General features: G+C 62.1%; 1 protein-coding gene across 6 annotated transcripts in view; it reads left to right on the plus strand.

Annotated features, from left to right (window-relative positions):
* The window catches only part of LOC101097072 (phosphofructokinase, platelet), a 55,487-nt gene that overhangs the window by 30,717 nt on the left and 5,156 nt on the right, over nucleotides 1–19,614 (plus strand). For 2 of the 6 annotated variants that reach the window (XM_045060809.1, XM_045060812.1), the window contains 13 exons: nucleotides 1,042–1,137; nucleotides 2,269–2,361; nucleotides 2,936–3,061; nucleotides 6,676–6,740; nucleotides 7,199–7,268; nucleotides 7,392–7,538; nucleotides 9,709–9,779; nucleotides 11,657–11,744; nucleotides 12,323–12,475; nucleotides 16,035–16,187; nucleotides 18,288–18,452; nucleotides 18,523–18,584; nucleotides 19,190–19,301. In XM_045060809.1, the coding sequence (XP_044916744.1) occupies nucleotides 1,042–1,137; nucleotides 2,269–2,361; nucleotides 2,936–3,061; nucleotides 6,676–6,740; nucleotides 7,199–7,268; nucleotides 7,392–7,538; nucleotides 9,709–9,779; nucleotides 11,657–11,744; nucleotides 12,323–12,475; nucleotides 16,035–16,187; nucleotides 18,288–18,452; nucleotides 18,523–18,584; nucleotides 19,190–19,301 (1,401 nt within the window). Of the gene's footprint in view, nucleotides 1–1,041; nucleotides 1,138–2,268; nucleotides 2,362–2,935; nucleotides 3,062–6,675; nucleotides 6,741–7,198; nucleotides 7,269–7,391; nucleotides 7,539–9,708; nucleotides 9,780–11,656; nucleotides 11,745–12,322; nucleotides 12,476–16,034; nucleotides 16,188–17,720; nucleotides 17,849–18,064; nucleotides 18,453–18,522; nucleotides 18,585–19,189; nucleotides 19,302–19,614 lie in introns of those variants that run through there. The other 4 variants (XM_045060814.1, XM_045060811.1, XM_045060810.1 and 1 more) reach the window with 4 other exon arrangements.

A 19,614-nucleotide genomic window follows, 5' to 3' on the forward strand; every position in this document is an offset into this window, starting at 1 on the left:
GCCTGTGTCCTTGTGACACCCCCCTCCCCCCGAGGGACTGCCCACCTGTGTGACGTCTCCCGGCCTCCCCGGGAGGGTCTTTAACTTGGGACTCGGTAGACAATGTCCTTGCTGACCGTGGTTTCAGCACATCGCTGGGTGTCACCCCCTCCCCCCCCAGAGGGCTGCGGGGACAGCAGGTGTGGGCTCAGTGCCAGGCTGGCCGGTCCTGCACAGGGGCGGCTTCCCCATGTGCGTGCTCTCTGTGCGACCCGCCACCCCCGACCTTCTGCACGGGACTGGGGCTCCATGCTCCCCTCCCCCCACCCCTGCACAAGACTGGGGCTCTGTGCTCCCCCTGCCCGCCCAGGCCTGGGGCTCCGTGCTCCCCTCCCCCAACCCCTGCACAAGACTGGGGCTCTGTGCTCCCCCTGCCCGCCCAGGCCTGGGGCTCCGTGCTCCCCTCCCCCCACCCCTGCACAAGACTGGGGCTCTGTGCTCCCCCTGCCCGCCCAGGCCTGGGGCTCCGTGCTCCCCTCCCCCCACCCCTGCACAAGACTGGGGCTCTGTGCTCCCCCTGCCCGCCCAGGCCTGGGGCTCCGTGCTCCCCTCCCCCCACCCCTGCACAAGACTGGGGCTCTGTGATCCCCCTGCCCGCCCAGGCCTGGGGCTCCGTGCTCCCTTTGCAGGGGCAGGAATTCCCTGCCAGGTTCACAGTGAGCGGGTGGGAGGCTCTGGCTTCAGGAGGAGATCAGAAGCCTGGTTTGCGGTATAGACGCGTTGCTGGGGCCGATGGCTGAGCTCACCGCCTTCTGGGACCAGATGGCAAACGAGCGTGGTCCCCAGCCTGGAGTCACCTGGATGCTGGCCTGTGTCCGGGGTGACCAGCCTCCCCCCACCCCGACCCCCCTCGCCCAGAGCGCCTTCACCCGCCCGCGGTAGTCGGCGACCCGTGTGCAAACTTAGGTGAAGATCTCTACCTGGAAAGAGGCCAGTGTGTTTGGGGCAAAGGGCCCTGGGTTTGTCTCTTGTTGAAAACGATTTCGGTGTCCTGTTTCCTAGAACCGCGCCCGGAAGAAAAGACTGAATATCATCATTGTGGCGGAAGGTGCCATCGACACCCAAAATAAACCCATTACCTCTGAGCAAATCAAGGAGGTGAGTGTGTCTGGTTTCGTAATTCTCAGGCGCCAGCCTGGAAGTGGGGGATTTTAACAAGGCTGGCGGGGTTCGCGTTTGGAACGTTGTGTTATTATCACGAAAACATTTTTTGTTCTTCCCGATGTTTAAAAATGTTTTGGTAATGACTCATAACTTTTAACGGCAGGAGACTCCCGCGGCTCCCGCGTACTGTCCTCAATATCCCCAGAGGCCTGGGAGCCGCCCTGACAGTTGAAACGCAGCAGGGGAGGGACAGGGACAGGGGGTCCCGGCTCCGGGCGCCAGCTGCCCGCCAGCGACAGGGGTCGGGCCCCAGTGTTCTCACAAACAAACAAGATCGCCTTGTTGGGTTCACGCCCGTGCTGCGTCCGGCCTCCAGGGCAGCCTTGTTGTGGCAGGGCTCGCCCGAGGGCGCTGGATGTCACAAGGACCCGGGACGGGAGGGATGGGTTAGGCCGGCGATGGCTCATGTCTGGACAGAACGCAGGGGAGACAGACAGACAGGCAGGCAGCCTCTGGTTGAAGCTGTCCATCAGGGCAAAGGACGTTATCGGCTGCCTTTGCGAACTGGTTTCTCTGTCCGGCCTTTCGTTCCTTCCCAGACCAGCCGTGCAGCTGAGTATTAGAACAGGGGGATCTGTCTGGGAAAGTTACCTGCCATTATCGACAAGAAGTAATCAATAAGATCAAAGACTTTCCTTTTCCCGCTCAATCAAAGTTGAGATTGATCATGGGATACGAGAGCAGGAAGGACCCCAGGCGCCACCTGGCCTGGCCTGTTGCTGGTACAGGAGTAAGAGGGGTGAGTGTGGATGGCAGCCCGGCCCGGCGACGCTCACGTGGGGCCGCCCTGGGGGGACCCCGTGGCTGACCACGGCGTCCACGCTGTGCTTTGCATTTACAGCTGTGCAGACTTACGGTGACTGGGGGGGGAAACGTCGGCATTTCTAGAAGGTATTAGTAACGATGTGCCCTGATCTCAGCTCACCATTCACCTAAACGTTCCGCTAGGAAGCGAACTTTAGACACTGGAAGTCTCCCCCGCGTAGGTCCGAGGAAAGGACTCCCGAGTCCCCAGCCCCGGCACAGAGCACGAGATGACGTCCCGTGTCGCTCTGTTTCCCACAGCTTGTGGTCACGCAGCTGGGGTACGACACGCGGGTGACCATCCTTGGACACGTGCAGAGAGGCGGGACTCCTTCGGCCTTTGACAGGATTTTGGTGAGTGAGGATAGACGTTGTGGGGCGCCTCCCCCCAGGAGCGAGAAGGAACGTGTTACCGGGAAGTCCGACGCTCGCAGAGCCATCCGGTGAAGAGCGTCCCTGCCTGCAGAGCCCGTGGCTCGTCCTGGAGACCCGCTCGGCCCCCCCGTCACCCAGACGCTGGGGGACCCCCAAACACGGGATGCTGAGGGGGAGGGCGACGCATGCAGGTTTCTAGACGCAGGCCCCAGGGTGAGCAGAGGCCAGTCCAGACTCGTGGGTATTGGTCTGGATGCTCTTTGCACCTCCGAGCCCCCTTCAGGGCCCCCCGCCAGCCACCTCCTAGTGGGGTCGAAATCTCGTCGAAATCTCCCCATTGGCGGTGGGTTAGACATGATAGGATAGACCGTAAGGAGCTCATCAGGACCCATGCCAGGGGGACGGGGGGACGGGGGCACGCTGGGTCCGGCTGAACACGGGCCAGGCCTCTGCTCACGGGTGCGTCTGCTCACGGTCGTGCCTCCCCGGAGCTGGTGGACGTGCTGCCTGGACCCGTGACCTTGCCTTTGACTTTTGCGATTGTCACTTACAGGCCAGTCGCATGGGGGTGGAGGCCGTGGTCGCCCTTCTCCAGGCCACCCCAGAGACCCCGGCCTGCGTGGTGTCGCTGAGCGGGAACCAGGCCGTCCGCCTGCCCCTGGTGGAGTGTGTGCAGATGGTGAGTTCGCCCGGGACGCCGGCCACCGCCCGTGGGGGAGGCAGGGGCTCGGTGACACCAGGACGGAGGCAGCGCGCAGCGAAACCTCCCCAGAGATGAGCTCCGTCTGTCGGGAAGGAGCGTGTGCACATCACCCGTTTCTGCCAACAAGACGAGATGTGTCGGGACGCGGGTCTGTGAGGCATCCGGGGGGGGCTTCACGGGGTGCGGTGGACGGGGCGGAGCCCCTCCGATGGCAGCCGCCCCTGCCCTCTGTCCCCGAGGACATTCCCATCTGAGACGTGGCGCTGGAATGCCTAGCTGGGGTGACATCCTGGGGTGCACCGGCCTCCTTCGGGCCCCGGGGGTGGGGCCCCTGCACGCAGCAAAGCGGGCTGGGGTTTTCAAGGCAATTGGGCACTAGGTGAGGTGGCAGCGAGCTGCCTCAGACGTTGTCAGCCTTATTTGGCCTTTCCGGTGGCTCTGAAGCGTTTGTACTTTATAACCTGTGCAGAGAGGTGATGAAGCAATTCGGTCTTGGACTTGTTGCAAGTGGCCGTAGAAACGTAATTGCCAGAAGGCTTTGGAGTGAATAAATGTGTGTGCAAGTGTGCATGGCTACGTGTGTGTATGTGTGTGCATGTTTGTGTGCAAGTGTGCATGGCAGTGTGTGCGTGCATGTATGTATATGTGTGCACAGCTGCGTGTTTGTGCATGGCTACACGTGTGTATTGTGTGCATGTTTCTGGCTGTGCACCTGTGTGTGGCTACGTGTGCATGTTTCTGTATAAGTGTGCATGTTTCTGTATGTGCGTGTGCAGCTGCGTGTGTTCACGTGTGCGTGTTTCTGTGTGCGCACATTTCTGTGCATGCAAGTGGGCACGACTGCGTGTGCATGTTTCTGTGTGCAAGCGCACACGGCTGTGTGTGTATGTGTGTGTGTTTCTGTGTGTGCATGGCTGTGTGTGTGCAAGTGTGCATGGCTACGTGTACGTGTATGCATGTTTCTGTGCAAGTGTGCACAGCTACATGTGTGCATGCATGTGCATGTTTCTGTGTAAGTGTGCATGGCTGCTTGTGCATGTTTCTGTGTGTGCAAGTGTGCGGCTGTGTGTGTGTTTCTATGTGTGCAAGTATGCACAGCTGTGTGTGCACATTTCTGGGTGTGCAAGTGGGCACGACTGCGTGTGCATGTTTCTGTGTGCAAGTGCACACGGCTGTGTATGTGTGCGTGTTTCCGTGTGTGCATGACTGTGTGTGCGCGCAAGTGTGCATGGCTATGTGTGTGTACGTGTATGCATGTTTCTGTGCAAGTGTGCACAGGTACATGTGTGTATGTGTGTGCATGTTTCTGCTAGTGCACCTATGCATGGCTATGTGTGCATGTTTCTGTGTAAGTGTGCGTGGCTGCTTGTGCATGTTTCTGTATGTGCAAGTGTGTGCGGCTGCGTGTGTGTTCACGTGTGTGCCTGTGTCTGTGTGCAAGTATGCACAGTGTGTGCACGTTTCTGTGTGTGCAAGTGGGCACGACTGCGTGTGCATGTTTCTGTGTGCAAGTGCGCACGGCTGTGTGCGTATGTGTGCGTGTTTCTGTGTGTGCATGGCTGTGTGTGTGCACAAGTGTGCATGGCTACGTGTGTGTACGTGTATGCATGTTTCTGTGCAAGTGTGTGCAACTACATGTGTGTGCATGTTTCTGTGCAAGTGTGCATGGCTGCTTGTGCAAGTATGTGCGGCTGCTTGTGTGTTCACACGTGTGCGTGTTTCTATGTGTGCAAGTATGCACTGCTGTGTGTGCATGTCTCTGGGTGTGCAAGTGGGCATGACTGCATGTGCATGTTTCTGTGTGCAAGTGTGCACGGCTGTGTTTGTATGTGTGCATGTTTGTGTGTGTGCAAGTGTGCGTGGCTACGTGTGTACATGTATGCATGTTTCTGTGCAAGTGTGCGCGGCTACATGTGTGCATGTGTGTGCATGTTTCTGTGTGCAAGTACGCATGGCTGTGTGTGTATGTGTGCGTGTTTCTGTGTGTGCATGGCTGTGTGTGTGCAAGCGTGCATGGCTACGTGTGTGCACATGTGTGCATGTTTCTGTGCAAGTGTGCATGGCTATGTGTATGTTTATGCATGTTTCTGTGCAAGTGTGCGCAGCTACATGTGTGCATGTGTGTGCATGTTTCTGTGTAAGTGTGCATGGCTGCTTGTGCATGTTTCTGTATGTGCAAGTGTGTGGCTGCATGTGTTCACGTGTGTGCATGTATCTGTGTGTGCAAGTGGGCACGACTGCATGTGCATGTTTCTGTGTGCAAGTGCGCACGGCTGTGTGTGTACGTGTGTGTGTTTCTGTGTGTGCATGGCTGTGTGTGTGCACGTGTGCATGGCTACATGCGTGTACGTGTATGCATGTTTCTGTGCAAGTGTGCGCAGCTACATGTGTGTGCATGTTTCTGTGTAAGTGCGCATGGCTGCTTGTGCATGTTTCTGTATGTGCAAGTGTGTGCGGCTGCGTGTGTGTTCACATGTGTGCGTGTCTATGTGTGCAAGTATGCACAGCTGTGTGTGCACGTTTCTGTGTGCAAGTGGGCACGACTGCGTGTGCGTGTTCCTGTGTGCCAAGTGCGCATGGCTGTGTGTGTATGTGTGCATGTTTCCGTGTGTGCATGACTGTGTGTGCACGCAAGTGTGCATGGCTGTGTACATGTATGCATGTTTCTGTGCAAGTGTGCGCAGCTACATGTGTGCATGTATGTGCATGTTTCTGCTAGTGCACCTGTGTGTGGCTATGTGTGCATGTTTCTGTGTAAGTGTGCGTGGCTGCTTGTGCATGTTTCTGTATGCAAGTGTGTGCGGCTGCGTGTGTGTTCACGTGTGTGCATGTGTCTGTGTGCAAGTATGCACAGCTGTGTGTCACGTTTCTGTGTGTGCAAGTGGGCACGACTGCGTGTGCGTGTTCCTGTGTGAGTGTGGATGGCTGCGTGTGTGTTCACGTGTGAGCGTGTGTCTGTGTGCAAGTATGCACAGCTGTGTGTCACGTTTCTGTGTGTGCAAGTGGGCACGACTGCGTGTGCGTGTTCCTGTGTGTGTGAGTGTGGATGGCTGCGTGTGTGCACGTGTGTATATGAGTGCCTGGCTGCACATGTGTGTGTGCACCCGGTGTCTGTCAGGCACTCTCCCCGGGGTCCCGCACGTTCCTACAACCCAGATAATTTTGGAAGTTGAGCTATTTTTCTCAGGGAACAGATGAGGGAATGGAGTTCAGAGGCGTGAATAACTTGCCTGAGGTCCTCGGGCTGGAAGGGCCGAGGCAGTGTGAGTGGTGCTCCCCGGGCCGCCCGCCCCTGCTCCCTCCCCGGGTGGCCCCCCCCCCTCCCGAACCGGGGGTTGCCCGCAAGGCCGTGTGCGAACTCCAGCTCGCCCTGGCTGTGCTGCTGTCCCTGGGGCCTCAGGGTCTGTGGCCCCGGCCTTGCTTTATCACGGCAGCCTGGGCTCGGCCCTCGCAGCCGGGCAGGTGCGGGTGCAGCCTCGCTGACCCCGGGCTGCCGGCCCGGACGGTCGGACGGAGCGCAGGGCGGGGAGGGAAGGGCCCGGTGTCGGAGTCGTGACGTGTTCCTTCTTCCTTTCCTGACTGGTTTGAAGACCCAGGACGTGCAGAAGGCCATGGACGAGAGGAGATTTAAGGACGCCGTGCGACTCCGCGGAAGGTGACTCTCCCGAGGGCGCTGCTCTCCTGGGGCCCTCGCTCCTCAGCGGTGCTCAGCCGTGCCCAGGGCGGTGCTCCTTCCCAGCCGAGAAAGGCCGAGCCCGGCCTCGGGCAGCGTTCTGCCGCCTGCAGGCCTTGATGGGGAGCGGCGGGAGCAGTTCGCTGTCTGTGTTGTGTCCTGGCTGGTGGGGTTGCTGAGGACTTGGCGAGGTTAGGACGGGACGTGGCGCGGGGCTGGCATCTCGAGAAAGAAACCCGAGTGTGTGAGAGGCCTGGTTCCTTGGCCGCGGACACGACGTGCCTCCTACGTAACTGGACGCACCAGGGCCCGGGAGGTGGGGTGACCGGCCCCGAGAGCCCAGCGCAGTCCCCTGCGGACGGTCTGCTTTGGCACAAGCCCTTCCCCGACCCGGCCCCTCGCGCCCTGACCTTGGCCCCGACGGCGGCCTCTCCTTCCAGGAGCTTCGAGAGCAATCTGAACACCTACAAGCGGCTCGCCATCAAGATGCCGGATGACCAGATCCCAAAGGTGGGTGCCGCCGCGGGTCGCTCCCGTGAGGCCCCCGTGTCCCCCGCGGACCCTGGCGTCCTGGGCTCCCGGGCGGCGTGCCGCCGTGAGCCCCCCGCGTGCGAGCCCTCCGCTGTCTTGCAGAGCAACTGCAACGTGGCAGTCATCAACGTGGGCGCCCCCGCCGCCGGGATGAACGCGGCCGTGCGCTCGGCCGTGCGCGTGGGCATCTCCGAAGGGCACAAGATGTTTGCCATCTACGACGGCTTCGAGGGCTTCGCCAAGGGCCAGGTGAGTCTCCGGGGGGCATCGTGGGGAACGGGGGCCTCCCTTCCAAGGCTTGAAACCTGGGGCTGTGTCATGTGACGAACGCGGGGCCCAGATCCTCCCTGAGGCGCACGTCCGAGGCCACGTGGCGCTCGGCAAGGAACGCACTGCTCGGTTTTCTCAGGGGACAGTCGGCAGTGACGCCCGTGGGGCCTGTGGACGCTGGCCCGAGGCTGTCTGCGTGGGGGATGCTGCAGGCCCAGTGCTGGAGAACGGCAAGCACCCGAACGAAAGCCTTGCCGGAGAGAGCGGGCGCTTCTTGAGTGCTTGCTGTATACACTCCCTGATCCTACGGGATCCGCACGTTAACCCACTTAAATCTTGCAGCAAAGCGGCCGTGTCAGCCCCATTTTGCTCACTTGATCGAGGTCACATGACTCAGGAGCTCAGATAGCGGGGAGGCTGCGGGCCCCACCCCGTAACCCAGTGTATCCTGCAGGGCAGCGTCTGTTCCCCCCATTATTTAATGGTAACAGTGCGCAGCGTTCTTCCGGGGGGCATCCAGCTAGGGACAAGGCAAAGCCTCGCTCAGCAGTGTTGCACCTTCAGGAGGGAGAGGATGTTGAGGGAACAGATGGTTCACAGGGCGTGGTCGCTGCCCAGACCCACAGAGGAGGGGTCAGCCGCGGGGACGGGAACTCAGACCACAGACAGAGGACGCGGCCGCAGCAGCAGAGTCGGGAGGTGCAGGCGGCCAGGGGGCAGGTGGCTCGTAGGTGATTATACAGTTGGGCTTGTGCCGGGAGCAGACAGGGCTTTGAGCAGGGGTGTGTGAGTGCATGCTGAGGGTGTCTGACCAAAAGCAGGAGCAGAACCAGGAAGATGAGCTGGGGCTTCTGCTATGAGCCAGGGGGAGATGGTGAGGCAGGGAGAGGTGCTGAGGCAGGGGAGATGGTGAGGCAGGGGGAGATGGTGAGGCAGGGGGAGGTGCTGAGGCAGGGGAGATGGTGAGGCAGGGGGAGATGGTGAGGCAGGGGGAGATGGTGAGGCAGGGGGAGATGGTGAGGCAGGGGGAGATGGTGAGGCAGGGGGAGGTGCTGAGGCAGGGGGAGATGATGCAGGGGGAGGTGCTGAGGCAGGGGAGATGGTGAGGCAGGGGGAGGTGCTGAGGCAGGGGGAGATGATGCAGGGGAGGTGCTGAGGTAGGGGCAAATGGTGAGGCAGGGGGAGGTGCTGAGGCAGGGGGAGATGCAGGGGGGAGGTACTGAGGCAGGGTGAGATGGTGAGGTAGGGGGAGATGGTGAGGCAGGGGGAGATGGTGAGGCAGGGGGAGATGATCCTGCAGGAGGAGGTGCTGAGGCAGGGGGAGGTGCTGAGGCGGAGGCGGTCCTGAGGCGGGGGAGATGGTGAGGCAGGGGGAGGTGCTGAGGCAGGGGGGGATGATGCAGGGGGAGGTGCTGAGGCAGGGGGAGGTGCTGAAGCAGGGGGAGGTGCTGAGGCAGGGGGAGATGATGCAGGGGAGGTGCTGAGGCAGGGGGAGGTGCTGAGCCAGGGCGGTTGTCCCGTCTGGCAGGGGTGGAGTGGGCGAGCCGTCTGCAGCACCGGCTGCGTTTTGAAGGCAGGGCCAATGGGCTTCACCCCCGGAATGGACACAGGCATGAGAGGAGGAAGCCAGAATGACTCCGTTTGCGGCCCGAGTGGCAAGTGGTTTCGTGGGAGGCGTGTGTCTACCGGACGCCCTGGGGGAGGCGTCCAGGGAGCAGACGGCTGCGTGCTGGGTGGGGTCTTTGAGGACGTGGGCGTGACGGGCTCCCCTCTGAGGGAGGGAGGGGAGAGCTGGCCAGGGAGGCCGTGCCCGGCGGGCCTCAGCTGGGTTCCTTAGGTGCCTCTCAGTTTTCAGTTAAAAAAGTTACATCAATTCAGAAAATTGCTCCTTAGTTCCCATGGGTAGAGTGTGGCCCGCGGAGTGTGGCTCTGGCGCCCGCGGCGGGAGGGCGGGGCCCTGGCGGCCTGGGTTCCAGGTTCACCCCAGGACCCGCGTGACTTGCTCGGTGTCGCGACGGGAGCGGCTTCCGAGGGGTGTGCGGGCCCTTTGGGACGAGCGGCCCGCTGGAGGCTCCAGGCCCGGGAGCCGGCCCCAGAGCTACCCCGTCCTCCGTCCCTTCTGCCGTCTGACTCTGTGTTTGCGCATCAGATAAAGGAGATCGGCTGGGCGGATGTCGGAGGCTGGACCGGCCAAGGAGGCTCCATTCTTGGGACCAAACGGTAATTTCTCCGTCTGGACTCTGACCTGCTCTTTGGGAGGAGAAGGCTCACGTTCTGCCAGAGCAGCTGGTGCAGAAGCTGCTGCTTTGGGGTTTTGTTTTTCTTTTTTTAAAATTTACTTATTTGTTTTGAGAGAGAAGGTGAGAGAGCGTGAGCGGGGGAGGGGCAGAGGGAGAGAGAGAGAATCCCAAGCGGAATCCGCGCTCGGCACTGACCCCGACACGGGGCTCGATCCCACGACCCTGGGATCACGACCTGAGCTGAAATCGAGAGTCAGACGCTCAGCCGACACCCCAGAAGCTGCTACTTTGCCCTTGCTGTGAGGGAATCCATGCCCCAGCCCACCCCATGGGGGACCGGGTCACGTTTTGGGGAGCCCACGGCTGGGCCCCGGACCAGAGCCGAGGCAGATGACTTGGGAGCGGTTTTGCCTCCAGTGAGCCTCCCCAGCGTGGCGGGTGCCCACGTGCCCAGCCGCTCGCGAGCTCACTGCTCCTCCGGAGCGGCTTGCTGGCTGTCGAGCCATCTGGGCGGCAAAGTTCTGTTCGGAGGTGGGCGCCTGCGCCCCCCCTCCCGGGTCCCTCCCGAGCTCCTGCGACACCCACTTGTGTCTGCCTCTCCAGCCCCAGCCCTGGCTCCGGGCTGAGCTCACCGTAGACACGGGGGGACCTTGTCGCTGACATCATGAGGGTTTGCCCTGAGGGTCCCCGTAAGCGTCCCGGAAGGGTGAACGTCGTGCGAAGTCAGCACAGAGGGAAGAGAGGGGCGGGGGGTGGCCAGCGGTGCTTTGTCTGGTTCCACACGTGGGCCATGGGGCTCGAACCAGGAGGTAGGACAGGAGAAGACCAGCAGGTGTGGACGCGTGTGGACATGAGCTGAGATCAGGTTGGGCGAGCTGTGCGCACTGGACTCAGAAACAGGAAGCTTCCGTTCAAACAATTCCCATGAACCCTCACGAGCTCTTGGGGCGCATTGTTTTTTTTCTGATGAGGCACTGGGGTTCTTTTGAGGCCCAACTACTGGACGATGAGCGTTTCTTTCCCTTTTTTTTTTCCTTTTTTAAAAAAATTTTTTTTTAACATTTATTTTTGAGACAGAGAGCATGAACGGCGGGGGAGGGTCAGAGAGAGGGAGACACAGAATCCGAAACAGGCTCCGGGCTCCGAGCTGTCAGCACAGAGCCCGACGTGGGGCTCGAACTCACAGACCGCGAGATCATGACCTGAGCCCAAGTCGGACGCTTAACCGACTGAGCCACCCAGGCGCCCCTTTAATGGTTATTTTTGAGACAGAGAGACAGAGACAGAGAGAGAGACAGAGACAGAGAGTGAGCAGGGGAGGGGCAGAGAGAGAGACACGGCATCCGAAGCAGCTCCAGGCTCCGAGCTGTCAGCACAGAGCCCGATGCGGGGCTTAAACTCCCGCACCGCGAGATCACGACCTGAGCCGAAGTTGGACGCCCAACCGAGCCACCCAGGCGCCCCTCCTTTTTTAAACAACGCTCCCAGGGCGCCTGGGTGGCGCAGTCAGTTAAGCGTCCGACTTCAGCCAGGTCACGATCTCGCGGTCCGTGAGTTCGAGCCCCGTGTCAGGCTCTGGGCTGATGGCTCGGAGCCTGGAGCCTGTTTCCGATTCTGTGTCTCCCTCTCTCTCTGCCCCTCCCCTGTTCATGCTCTGTCTCTCTCTGTCCCAAAAATAAATAAAAATGTTGAAAAAAAAAATTAAAAAAAAAAAAAAAAAAACTCCCAGGAGACTTGATTTCCCGGCTCTGCTGTCCAGCCGCGGGGCCCGGCCCGGGGAGCGGGGTGGGGGTGCCGGCGGGGTCCGTCCGCTGCGCGAGGTCCGTCTGGCCTCACGTGTGACTGCACTGTTTGTAGGACGCTGCCCGGGAAGTCCCTGGAGGCGATCGCCGAGCAGATGCGGACCCACAGCATCAACGCGCTGTTGATCATTGGTGGATTTGAGGTACGTCCTTGTCTCTGTGCACCTGCGGGCTCGTCAGGGCCGTCGGTTGGAGGGGGGAGGCTGGCGGCAAGCACAGGGCGGGGGGCGGGGGTGGTCCCCCGGGCCCAGCTGCCACTGGGTGGTCGTCGTGCTGCCGTGGGACGCTTCCCTGGCTCCCACGGAGCGGCTGGATCGGGGAGCCAGAGCTGGGCCCCCCACGGGGGATGCACCTTGTCGGTGAGCCTCACACGTCTGCAGTCTGCAGAAATGACGGCGTCTCTCGAATCCGAGGCCCGATGGCCGTCAGGGAGCAGGGCAGTCACGTGGCCGCGTCATTTCTGATCGCGCGTCGCACCGCAGACCTTCATGTCTCTTTCGTTCGACCGATAAGCTTTCCGTTTGCCTTAAAGAAAACGTGAGGGCCTCAAGTAATGAGACCCTTGCGAACAGGAGACTCGTGTCTCCTCCGCGTGACGCTGACCTCTGGGCTCCTTTGCGCTCACAGAATCGCTGGTCCCCAGTGACGCGAACGCCCTCTGGTGTTTTTTAACGGCCCCTCTGCTCCCCTCCCTCCTTCCCCACAACCGCACGCCTGACAGGCCTACCTGGGACTGCTGGAGCTGTCAGCTGCCCGGGAGAAGTACGAGGAGCTCTGTGTCCCCATGGTCATGGTCCCCGCCACGGTGTCCAACAACGTGCCGGGCTCCGATTTCAGCATCGGTGCGGACACCGCCCTGAACACCATCACCGACGTAAGTCTGCGTGGCCAGCAAAGCGGGTGCCGCGGACGCTGAGCGGGAGGGCGCCTCCTGGCCCGCTTTTATCTGCCAGTGCACTAGAGACGGAAACCAGACCCGGGTTTGTTTCCAGAACAGCAGTATTTTGTTTTCTTTTTGTTTTGAAGTCTGGCAATCTCTAATCCAGCGCCCCTTTTCCTGTGCCTCGGCCAGGACGACGTGTCCCTGCTGGGCGCACTGACGGGGAGCGTGCGGCACTCAAGTCGTGGCGGGTGACGGTTTCGTGATTTGGATGATCGCGACCGTTCGTTTTTCTGACCGGGCCAAATTTACTCCAGTCCCGGAACGTAACTTAGTATGATGGATCCTGGGTCCGGTGGCCCCTGCGTGGATGTTTGGGGACGGATCCCGAGCTCCGTTTTGTGTCGCTTTTTTCACCCACCTGAATCCGCGGGTACGTCCGTCCCGCTTCTGGCTATCGCCATGAGCATCATTCTCCGCTGTTGTACCCTGGCCACGTTCAGTCGCATCCGAAAACAACACGGATAGTACGTTAGTTTATCTGCCAAAAGGCAGTAACACAACAGAAACACGCCGGTGTTACCATGTGTGAAAACCACACTTGGGAAATGGCGTGGGAGCTTAAAGCGCAGCGACCGACAGAATACGCTTCTAATTTTTCATCTGGTGTCTAAGATTTTTCACCAAATTCACGACTCTTTATTTTCCTTGTGAGACACCCATCCCATGAATGTTTTCCTAGGATTTTTTTTTTTTTCTTAAACCCACGGCGTCAAAAATTTGTTTCTAGTGCTGGTAAATAAAAGAAACGCTTTTAAAATAAAATTCACGTGGTGAGTAAGTAACGCTTAGAACTTCATTTCTGCTATTCTTTCCTGAGCTTCTTAAACCCTGTGTGCTTTCTTTACTAAAAAGCCCCACCCGTGTGTCCGGTGTCCCCTCGCTGGAGCGCCCCGCTGGGCCGTGACCCACGCCGCCCTGCTTTTGCTGCTGTGACCCGATTCAGCTCCTGATCAGGCTTCACCTGTGCACGGAAGGGCCGCTGGCCGTGACCTTCGTCACTGTCTTCCTGCTCTTTCCCTGCCCTGGCTGGAGGTTGCGCCTGCTTACGCTCTGTGGAAGCCGCTGGGAGCTCGTGTTTCCTAACGGTCACCTGACTGGAGCCCCTCTTCGGGGTGGGTGGGGGTGGGGGTTCCGGAGGTTGTCACCTGCACGCCTGGGCCCCGGGTGGGGTGTATCTCCCCGTGACATTTGATGTGCGCTTCGAGGCACGAAATCTCTCACTCATCCGTCCAGGCTCCCTCTGCTACGAGAAACTGCTTACGGCCTAGAGAGATTTGATACTCGTGTGTTGCTGACAATCCAAAAACTGGAATCGAAAACCGGAATAGGCAGGGGGACCCCAGGTTACCCGCTTGCTTCCCTGGGATGCGGAAGTTTGGCGTATGCCCGTTTGGAGCTGGTCTTTCGCGGAGTCTCTCAAAGCCAGTTAACCGGTGACAAAGGCACCGGCTCGCGGTCGGGGCCGCAGCGGGCGAGCCCGTGTGCATGTGCGTCTTGCTCCAGATCCGCAGGCGGCTTTGGTGGCACCACGGCGCCGGGCCTGGCTTGTGACGGGTGGTGAGCCGGGCGCTCGGGGTGACGCCCGCTCCCGCTCCCGCCCCGCTCGCCGTGTCCCGGAGGTGTAGGGACTCCGTCTGGAGTGCGCGTGTCGCTTGGTTTCTTGCCGGTTGTGGTCGTGAGAGCCAGAAGGAACTGGTGTGGTCTGGGGGAGGTCTGGGTTTGGGCCGGAAGCCCGCTGAGGGGCCGAGTGACGAGTCACAGGCGCCCCACGTCCCTCCTGACCCGCCTCGGGGGATCCGGGACCAGAGTGGGCTCCGTGTGGGCCCGTCCCCCGCACTCAGGACACCTCTTAACTGGACAGGCCACCCGCAGGCCTGAAGCCTCGTGTCCAGATGCCCCAGGGGCATCTCCAGCGCCAGCCCCCCCTTTTGTTGAGATTCTGCCCCCAGGGGATGTCGGCAGTGCCCAGGGACGGGTCTGGCCATCCAGCCGCCGCGGGGGTCCCAGAGGCGATCTTACTGTGACGGTCTTGTCCTTCGGCTGTTTCGTCTTTGTCCCGACGGATCTCTGTGTGTCATGCGTCACAGCACCCCGTCTGAGCAGGGGTTTGAACGCTGTTCCTACGTGGGCAGAGCCACAGCTGAGGGCGGCTGAGCTCCGTGTGGCCGCGGACGCCGAGAAGGCGGCTGCAGTGTTATTCGCCCCCAGAACGTCTTGCCTTTTCTCCGAGCGCCCGGGTTGGGTTGGCGGTGCTGTGCTGTGAGACGCGCCCAGAGCGGACGTCCGTGTCCCTGCCCCAGGGCCTCGGGCGGGACGTCTGTCCCCAGAGTTGCGCGCTCGCTTTCCCCGCTGGCCCGTCCCCCGTCCCCGCTGGAGGGTCCCCTTCCTTTTCTCGGGATGTGAGGGAAAAAGGAGCAACAGGAACCAGAACGTGGAAGGTGCTTCTGGTTACGGACACCCCATTTATTGCTGCTGAGAGCCCTCCCGGCCTCAGGGGCTGCCCCCCGTGACTCCCCGTGACCACTGCCGGTGCCCCGTGTGACTTACGTGGTCTGAGGTGGACTGGGGCCGCTCCCCGAACTAACCTGCCACGGGCCCACCATCCACGTGTCCTCAGGCCACAGCCGCCCTAGAACCCTATGTGTTCGGGGGAGACACAAGGCAGCAGAGAGCACACGCCTTTCCAGGAGGCGTGGGTCCCCCTCCGCCGCTCTCAGACGTGCACGTCCCTGTAGCAGGTGCACAGGGGCCTTGCAGGCGGGACGAGGAAAGACCGTCCGGGGGTCCATTCGCCCGCAGGTGGCCTGCCAGAGTGTCCAGCTGCTCAGCGAGCCTGGGGGCCTCGGGGACGGTGGACGGTGGGCCCATGGCCGCTCACGAACATTCCGGTTAACACACTCCAGGGCAGAGACCGCAAGCGCCTGCCCCCTGCTTGAGAACAGCTCCCTTTTGTGACATCAGATGCAAACGTTTTCACCTTGCGGTTCCAGAGCAGCGCTGGGGCTCCCCGCCCCTGTGACAAGGGCCCGGGGACCAGCAGAGGTGCGCCCAAGCCGTCCGGCCACCTTCGGGGCAGGGGCGGCCCGCTCCAGTGACCTGGGTCATCGTGGAGGCCTCGCTGGCGGGGCCCTGCACCCCCACCCGCTGCACAAAGCTGCCAGGCCGGCCCTGAATTAAGCCCCCTCCCAATCGGCCTCCCTCGCCTCCTCCGAGACGCCAAGAAGGGACCGACTGGCTGTTTGTCCTCCACTGACACGCCGGCCCCTGCTTTGCTGCCACCTGCCTGCGTCCCCTCCTCCGGGAGGCCCCCCACCCTATGCCCCACACCCCGTGGGTGTCCCCGCTCCCACATCTCACCCCACTGAGGCCCCCGAGCTGCCGCACCCTGGCCCATGAGGACATCCCCCTGGCCCACGAGGACGCAGCCCCGCCCGGTGGCGTCAGGGAGGTGCCGGGGATGCCCCGCTGACTGCCTGCCCCACTGCTTCAGGCGTTCGAGGGCTCGGTCCTATTGGCCCAGGCACGTGACAGCCACCAGGAGTTTTGCGTCCCCATTTGCATCGTGCCGGCCACCATTAGCAACAACGTCCCAGGCTCAGACATCTCCATGGGTTCTGACACTGGCCTCAATGTGGTGGTAGAGGTAAGAGGGCCCTGTCGCCCCTCCGGCGACACTGCCGGTCAGGCCGGACTCTAGGGACTTCCTCTTCCTGCCCGGACACGCGAGGCAAGGGGAGGAACCCCCCCGGGCCTGCAGGAGTAACGAGCCACAGTTCCCATTACTTCCCGCTGGCCGGAGTTCACGTCACACCTTCCACGGCTGTGTGACCCTCCCTGTGGTGGGGAGGGCTGACCTTCATCGGCTAAACAGGGAGCCTCTTCCCATGTCCTGGGTGGGGTCTGCACCCCTAGCCCCCGGAGGCCCTGCTGTTGCGCGGGCTTGTGCTTACGCTCAGGATGACAGCCGGTCCGGACGTAGTGTCCGGGGGGCACGCCACGGGGGTCAGGGGACTGCGAGGGTGAGCGCTCCGGGGGCAGCGGGGCACGGCCACGGCGTGGAACCACCCGCCCGTGGTTGTGCAGTGGGGGGCGCTGCTCCCGGGGAGGGTGTCCCGTGCCGGAAGGTCCGGCGGGCTCTGCACTGGCCCCGTCTGGTCCGTGTGGTCCGTGCTCGCCGAGGACTTGTCGCCCAGCGGCGGGCTGCTATGGGGCGGTGGCCCGGGGTCGGCCGCGTCCTTGACGTTCGTGTGGCCCGGGCTCCCGCGCTTGCCACACAGAGCCCCGTGTCTGCCAGAGGCCCCGGGCACACGGCAGCTTGGGTCCCAGGTGGCAGTTTGGAGCTGGATCACGGTGAGGGGACGGGGGCGGCTGTCTCCGGGCCTCCGTCCCCAACGCGCTGTGCCGCAGCCTTTAGCCCGTGATGCGTGCACCGTAGTGTCATGCTCGTTTGCTCACCGAATTTGCTGCTGGGAGGGGAGCTCGTTCTGCTTCTGAGTAGGGCCACGGCCCCTGAGAGGCTCGTTCCCAGGCTGGCGGCTCCCACCCGTGACCTGCTTGGAGTTCTGTTTCTCCGCGGTACGGTAGGCCCTCGGGCAGGCCACGAAGCGGCCACCGGCCACGGAGTGCGGTGAGGCTCCAGGGGTCGGGCCTCTGGCGTTCACGTGGCTCCGCCAGGGGTCTGTGCTGGGTGGGACCCACCATGCCCCTGCCCCGCCCGGTCTGGTCGCCCCAAGCCCCACTCAGCAGACACCTCGTGCTGAGGGCTAGCTCTTGGGCCCGGCAGGACCACGTCCTCACACCCAGGTCCACGGGCCCTTTTCCGTCTTCACTGTGCTCTCAGCTCCACCTTGTTTCCGCGTGATGTGTGGTCTTGAAGCCCCCGTGAGGCGAAATGTTAGCCAGTGGGACCAGCCCAGGGATCGCGCTGGGAGAATCTTTCGGCTGCCGCTGCGGGGCGCCCACGGTTGGGAGGGGACGTTCCCACCGTGAGCAGACCAGGGGGTGTATCGGCACCCCTGGATTCCTCCTGCTCCCCACAAAAGGCAGAGCGCCCCCTGCGTGTACCACCAGCCTGGGACAGGGCTGCTGTCCATGCTGGTTTAGGAACCCGGGAGGGGGCGGCTGGCTGAAATAGCCGGGTCAGGACCCAGTGACACTGGGGGCTCCTGTCCTCCAGACTCCACACCCTGGGAGCAGGGCCAGCCTGGGAAGCCCGGAGAGGGGCTCTGACCCATACTCAAAGGTGCTGTTTTGGGGCCCGGCAAGGCTAGCGCTGGATCAGAGCGGTTGTCCTAGGCGGGCCCGGTGAGTGGCGCTGTGGCCCCCGGAGCGTGCGTGGTGGTCCGGACTGGTGGGGCAGTGGGAAGGCGGTGGACAGGGGTCCCTGAGCCAGTGTCTCGAGGAGGGCCCGTGGGAGACCTGTAGGCCGAGGGTCTGGAAGGGTTCTCAGGACCTTGGTCCGGGAGCTGCTATCTGGCTCAGAACACACAGGTGCCCTCGCACAACGTGCCGTTCACAGAGTGACGATGCCCAAAACCCAAATGTCACGGGGAGCTTTTCGGAAGAAACCCACTGAACAGAAATTCCCACTGAGCCCGTCAGATGTCAGGGCGCCCACGTCCCGTGGGGCCACGTGGGCAGCGGGGGTGAGCCGGTCCCAGGCGCCCCCTCCCCCCCTCCCCGCGGTGGGCAGCGGCAGGGCCCGGAGGTGGGTGGGATGACCCGTGTCCTCCTCTGTGGCCAGACGTGTGACCGCATCAAGCAGTCGGCCAGCGGGACCAAGCGCCGCGTGTTCATCATCGAGACCATGGGGGGCTACTGCGGCTACCTGGCCAACATGGGGGGGCTCGCCGCCGGAGCCGACGCCGCCTACATCTTCGAAGAGCCCTTCGACATCCGCGATCTGCAGGTGCGTCCGTGCCACGGGGCCGCCGCGGGCGACAGGGGGGGCGCCTGACGAATGGAACACTCTTCCCTAGGCCAACGTGGAGCACCTGACCGAGAAAATGAAGACCACCATCCAGAGGGGACTCGTGCTCAGGTACGGACGCCCCTCCTCGCCCCCGCCCCCCCCCCCCCCCCCCCAGCCCCGGCTTCTCAGAACCATCCGGGTTCACGGTCTGAGCGCGCAGGGGCAGCAGTCCGGTCTCTGTCCCGGTCCCGAAGAAACGCGGTAGTAATTGCGCGTTGCGTTAAAAATTGCGTGCGCTTAAGTCACTGAAGGGCACGTTTTAAAAATTCACTTTTGCTTTGTAGTTAGCTTTGTTTTTGTTACCATCTCACCAAGTCAAGTATGTGCTTAAGTCCCTGGCATCTGCAGGGAAGGGCGCGTGGGGTGCAACAGAACCGGGTGCCCGGCCACACCCTGAGCTCTGACCCCCCGCTGCCCTGTTCTGAGCCCCCCCTCCCCCACCCCCGTGCTCTGAACACCCCGCACGGTCACCGCCCCCCCCGCTGCTGAACACCCCCCTCACCCCACACCCACCCCGCCACTAAGCACCCCCACCCGCGTGCTCTGAACACCCCGCACCGTCACCCCACCCCCCTGCCCCCCCACCCGCGTGCTCTGAACACCCCGCACCCTCACCCCACACCCACCCCCTCCCGCCCTCCCGCTGAGTAGCCCCTCCCCCCACACCCTTGCAGGAACGAGAGCTGCAGCGAGCACTACACCACGGACTTCATCTACCACCTCTACTCCGAGGAGGGCAAGGGCGTGTTCGACTGCAGGAAGAACGTGCTGGGCCACATGCAGCAGGTGGGGCCGGGACCCACGGCGACCCGTGGCCGCCGCCCCGGAGGCTCTGTACCGGGAGGCCTTGTTTGAGCCGCGGTGGGGAATGTGTGCCCGGAAGGTGGTTTTAATCCCGCTGGCGCCTCCTTCGCTAATCGATGTTCTGTTGAAAAGCTGTGCTAAACACCACCAGCTTTAGGAATTCTGTTGTGTGCGGGGGGGGAGGGAGGGGAGGGCGCTGTAGGGAAAGCTCTCAACTTTCATACAGTCAAGTGCTTCCCTCAACACCGGGCCTTCCTACCTATTTATGGATCAACCGGTCCTTGAGGTTTGCGCA

This window comes from Felis catus, chromosome B4 (assembly GCF_018350175.1).
Source record: "Felis catus isolate Fca126 chromosome B4, F.catus_Fca126_mat1.0, whole genome shotgun sequence".
In the NCBI taxonomy this organism is placed as follows: Eukaryota; Metazoa; Chordata; class Mammalia; order Carnivora; family Felidae; genus Felis; species Felis catus.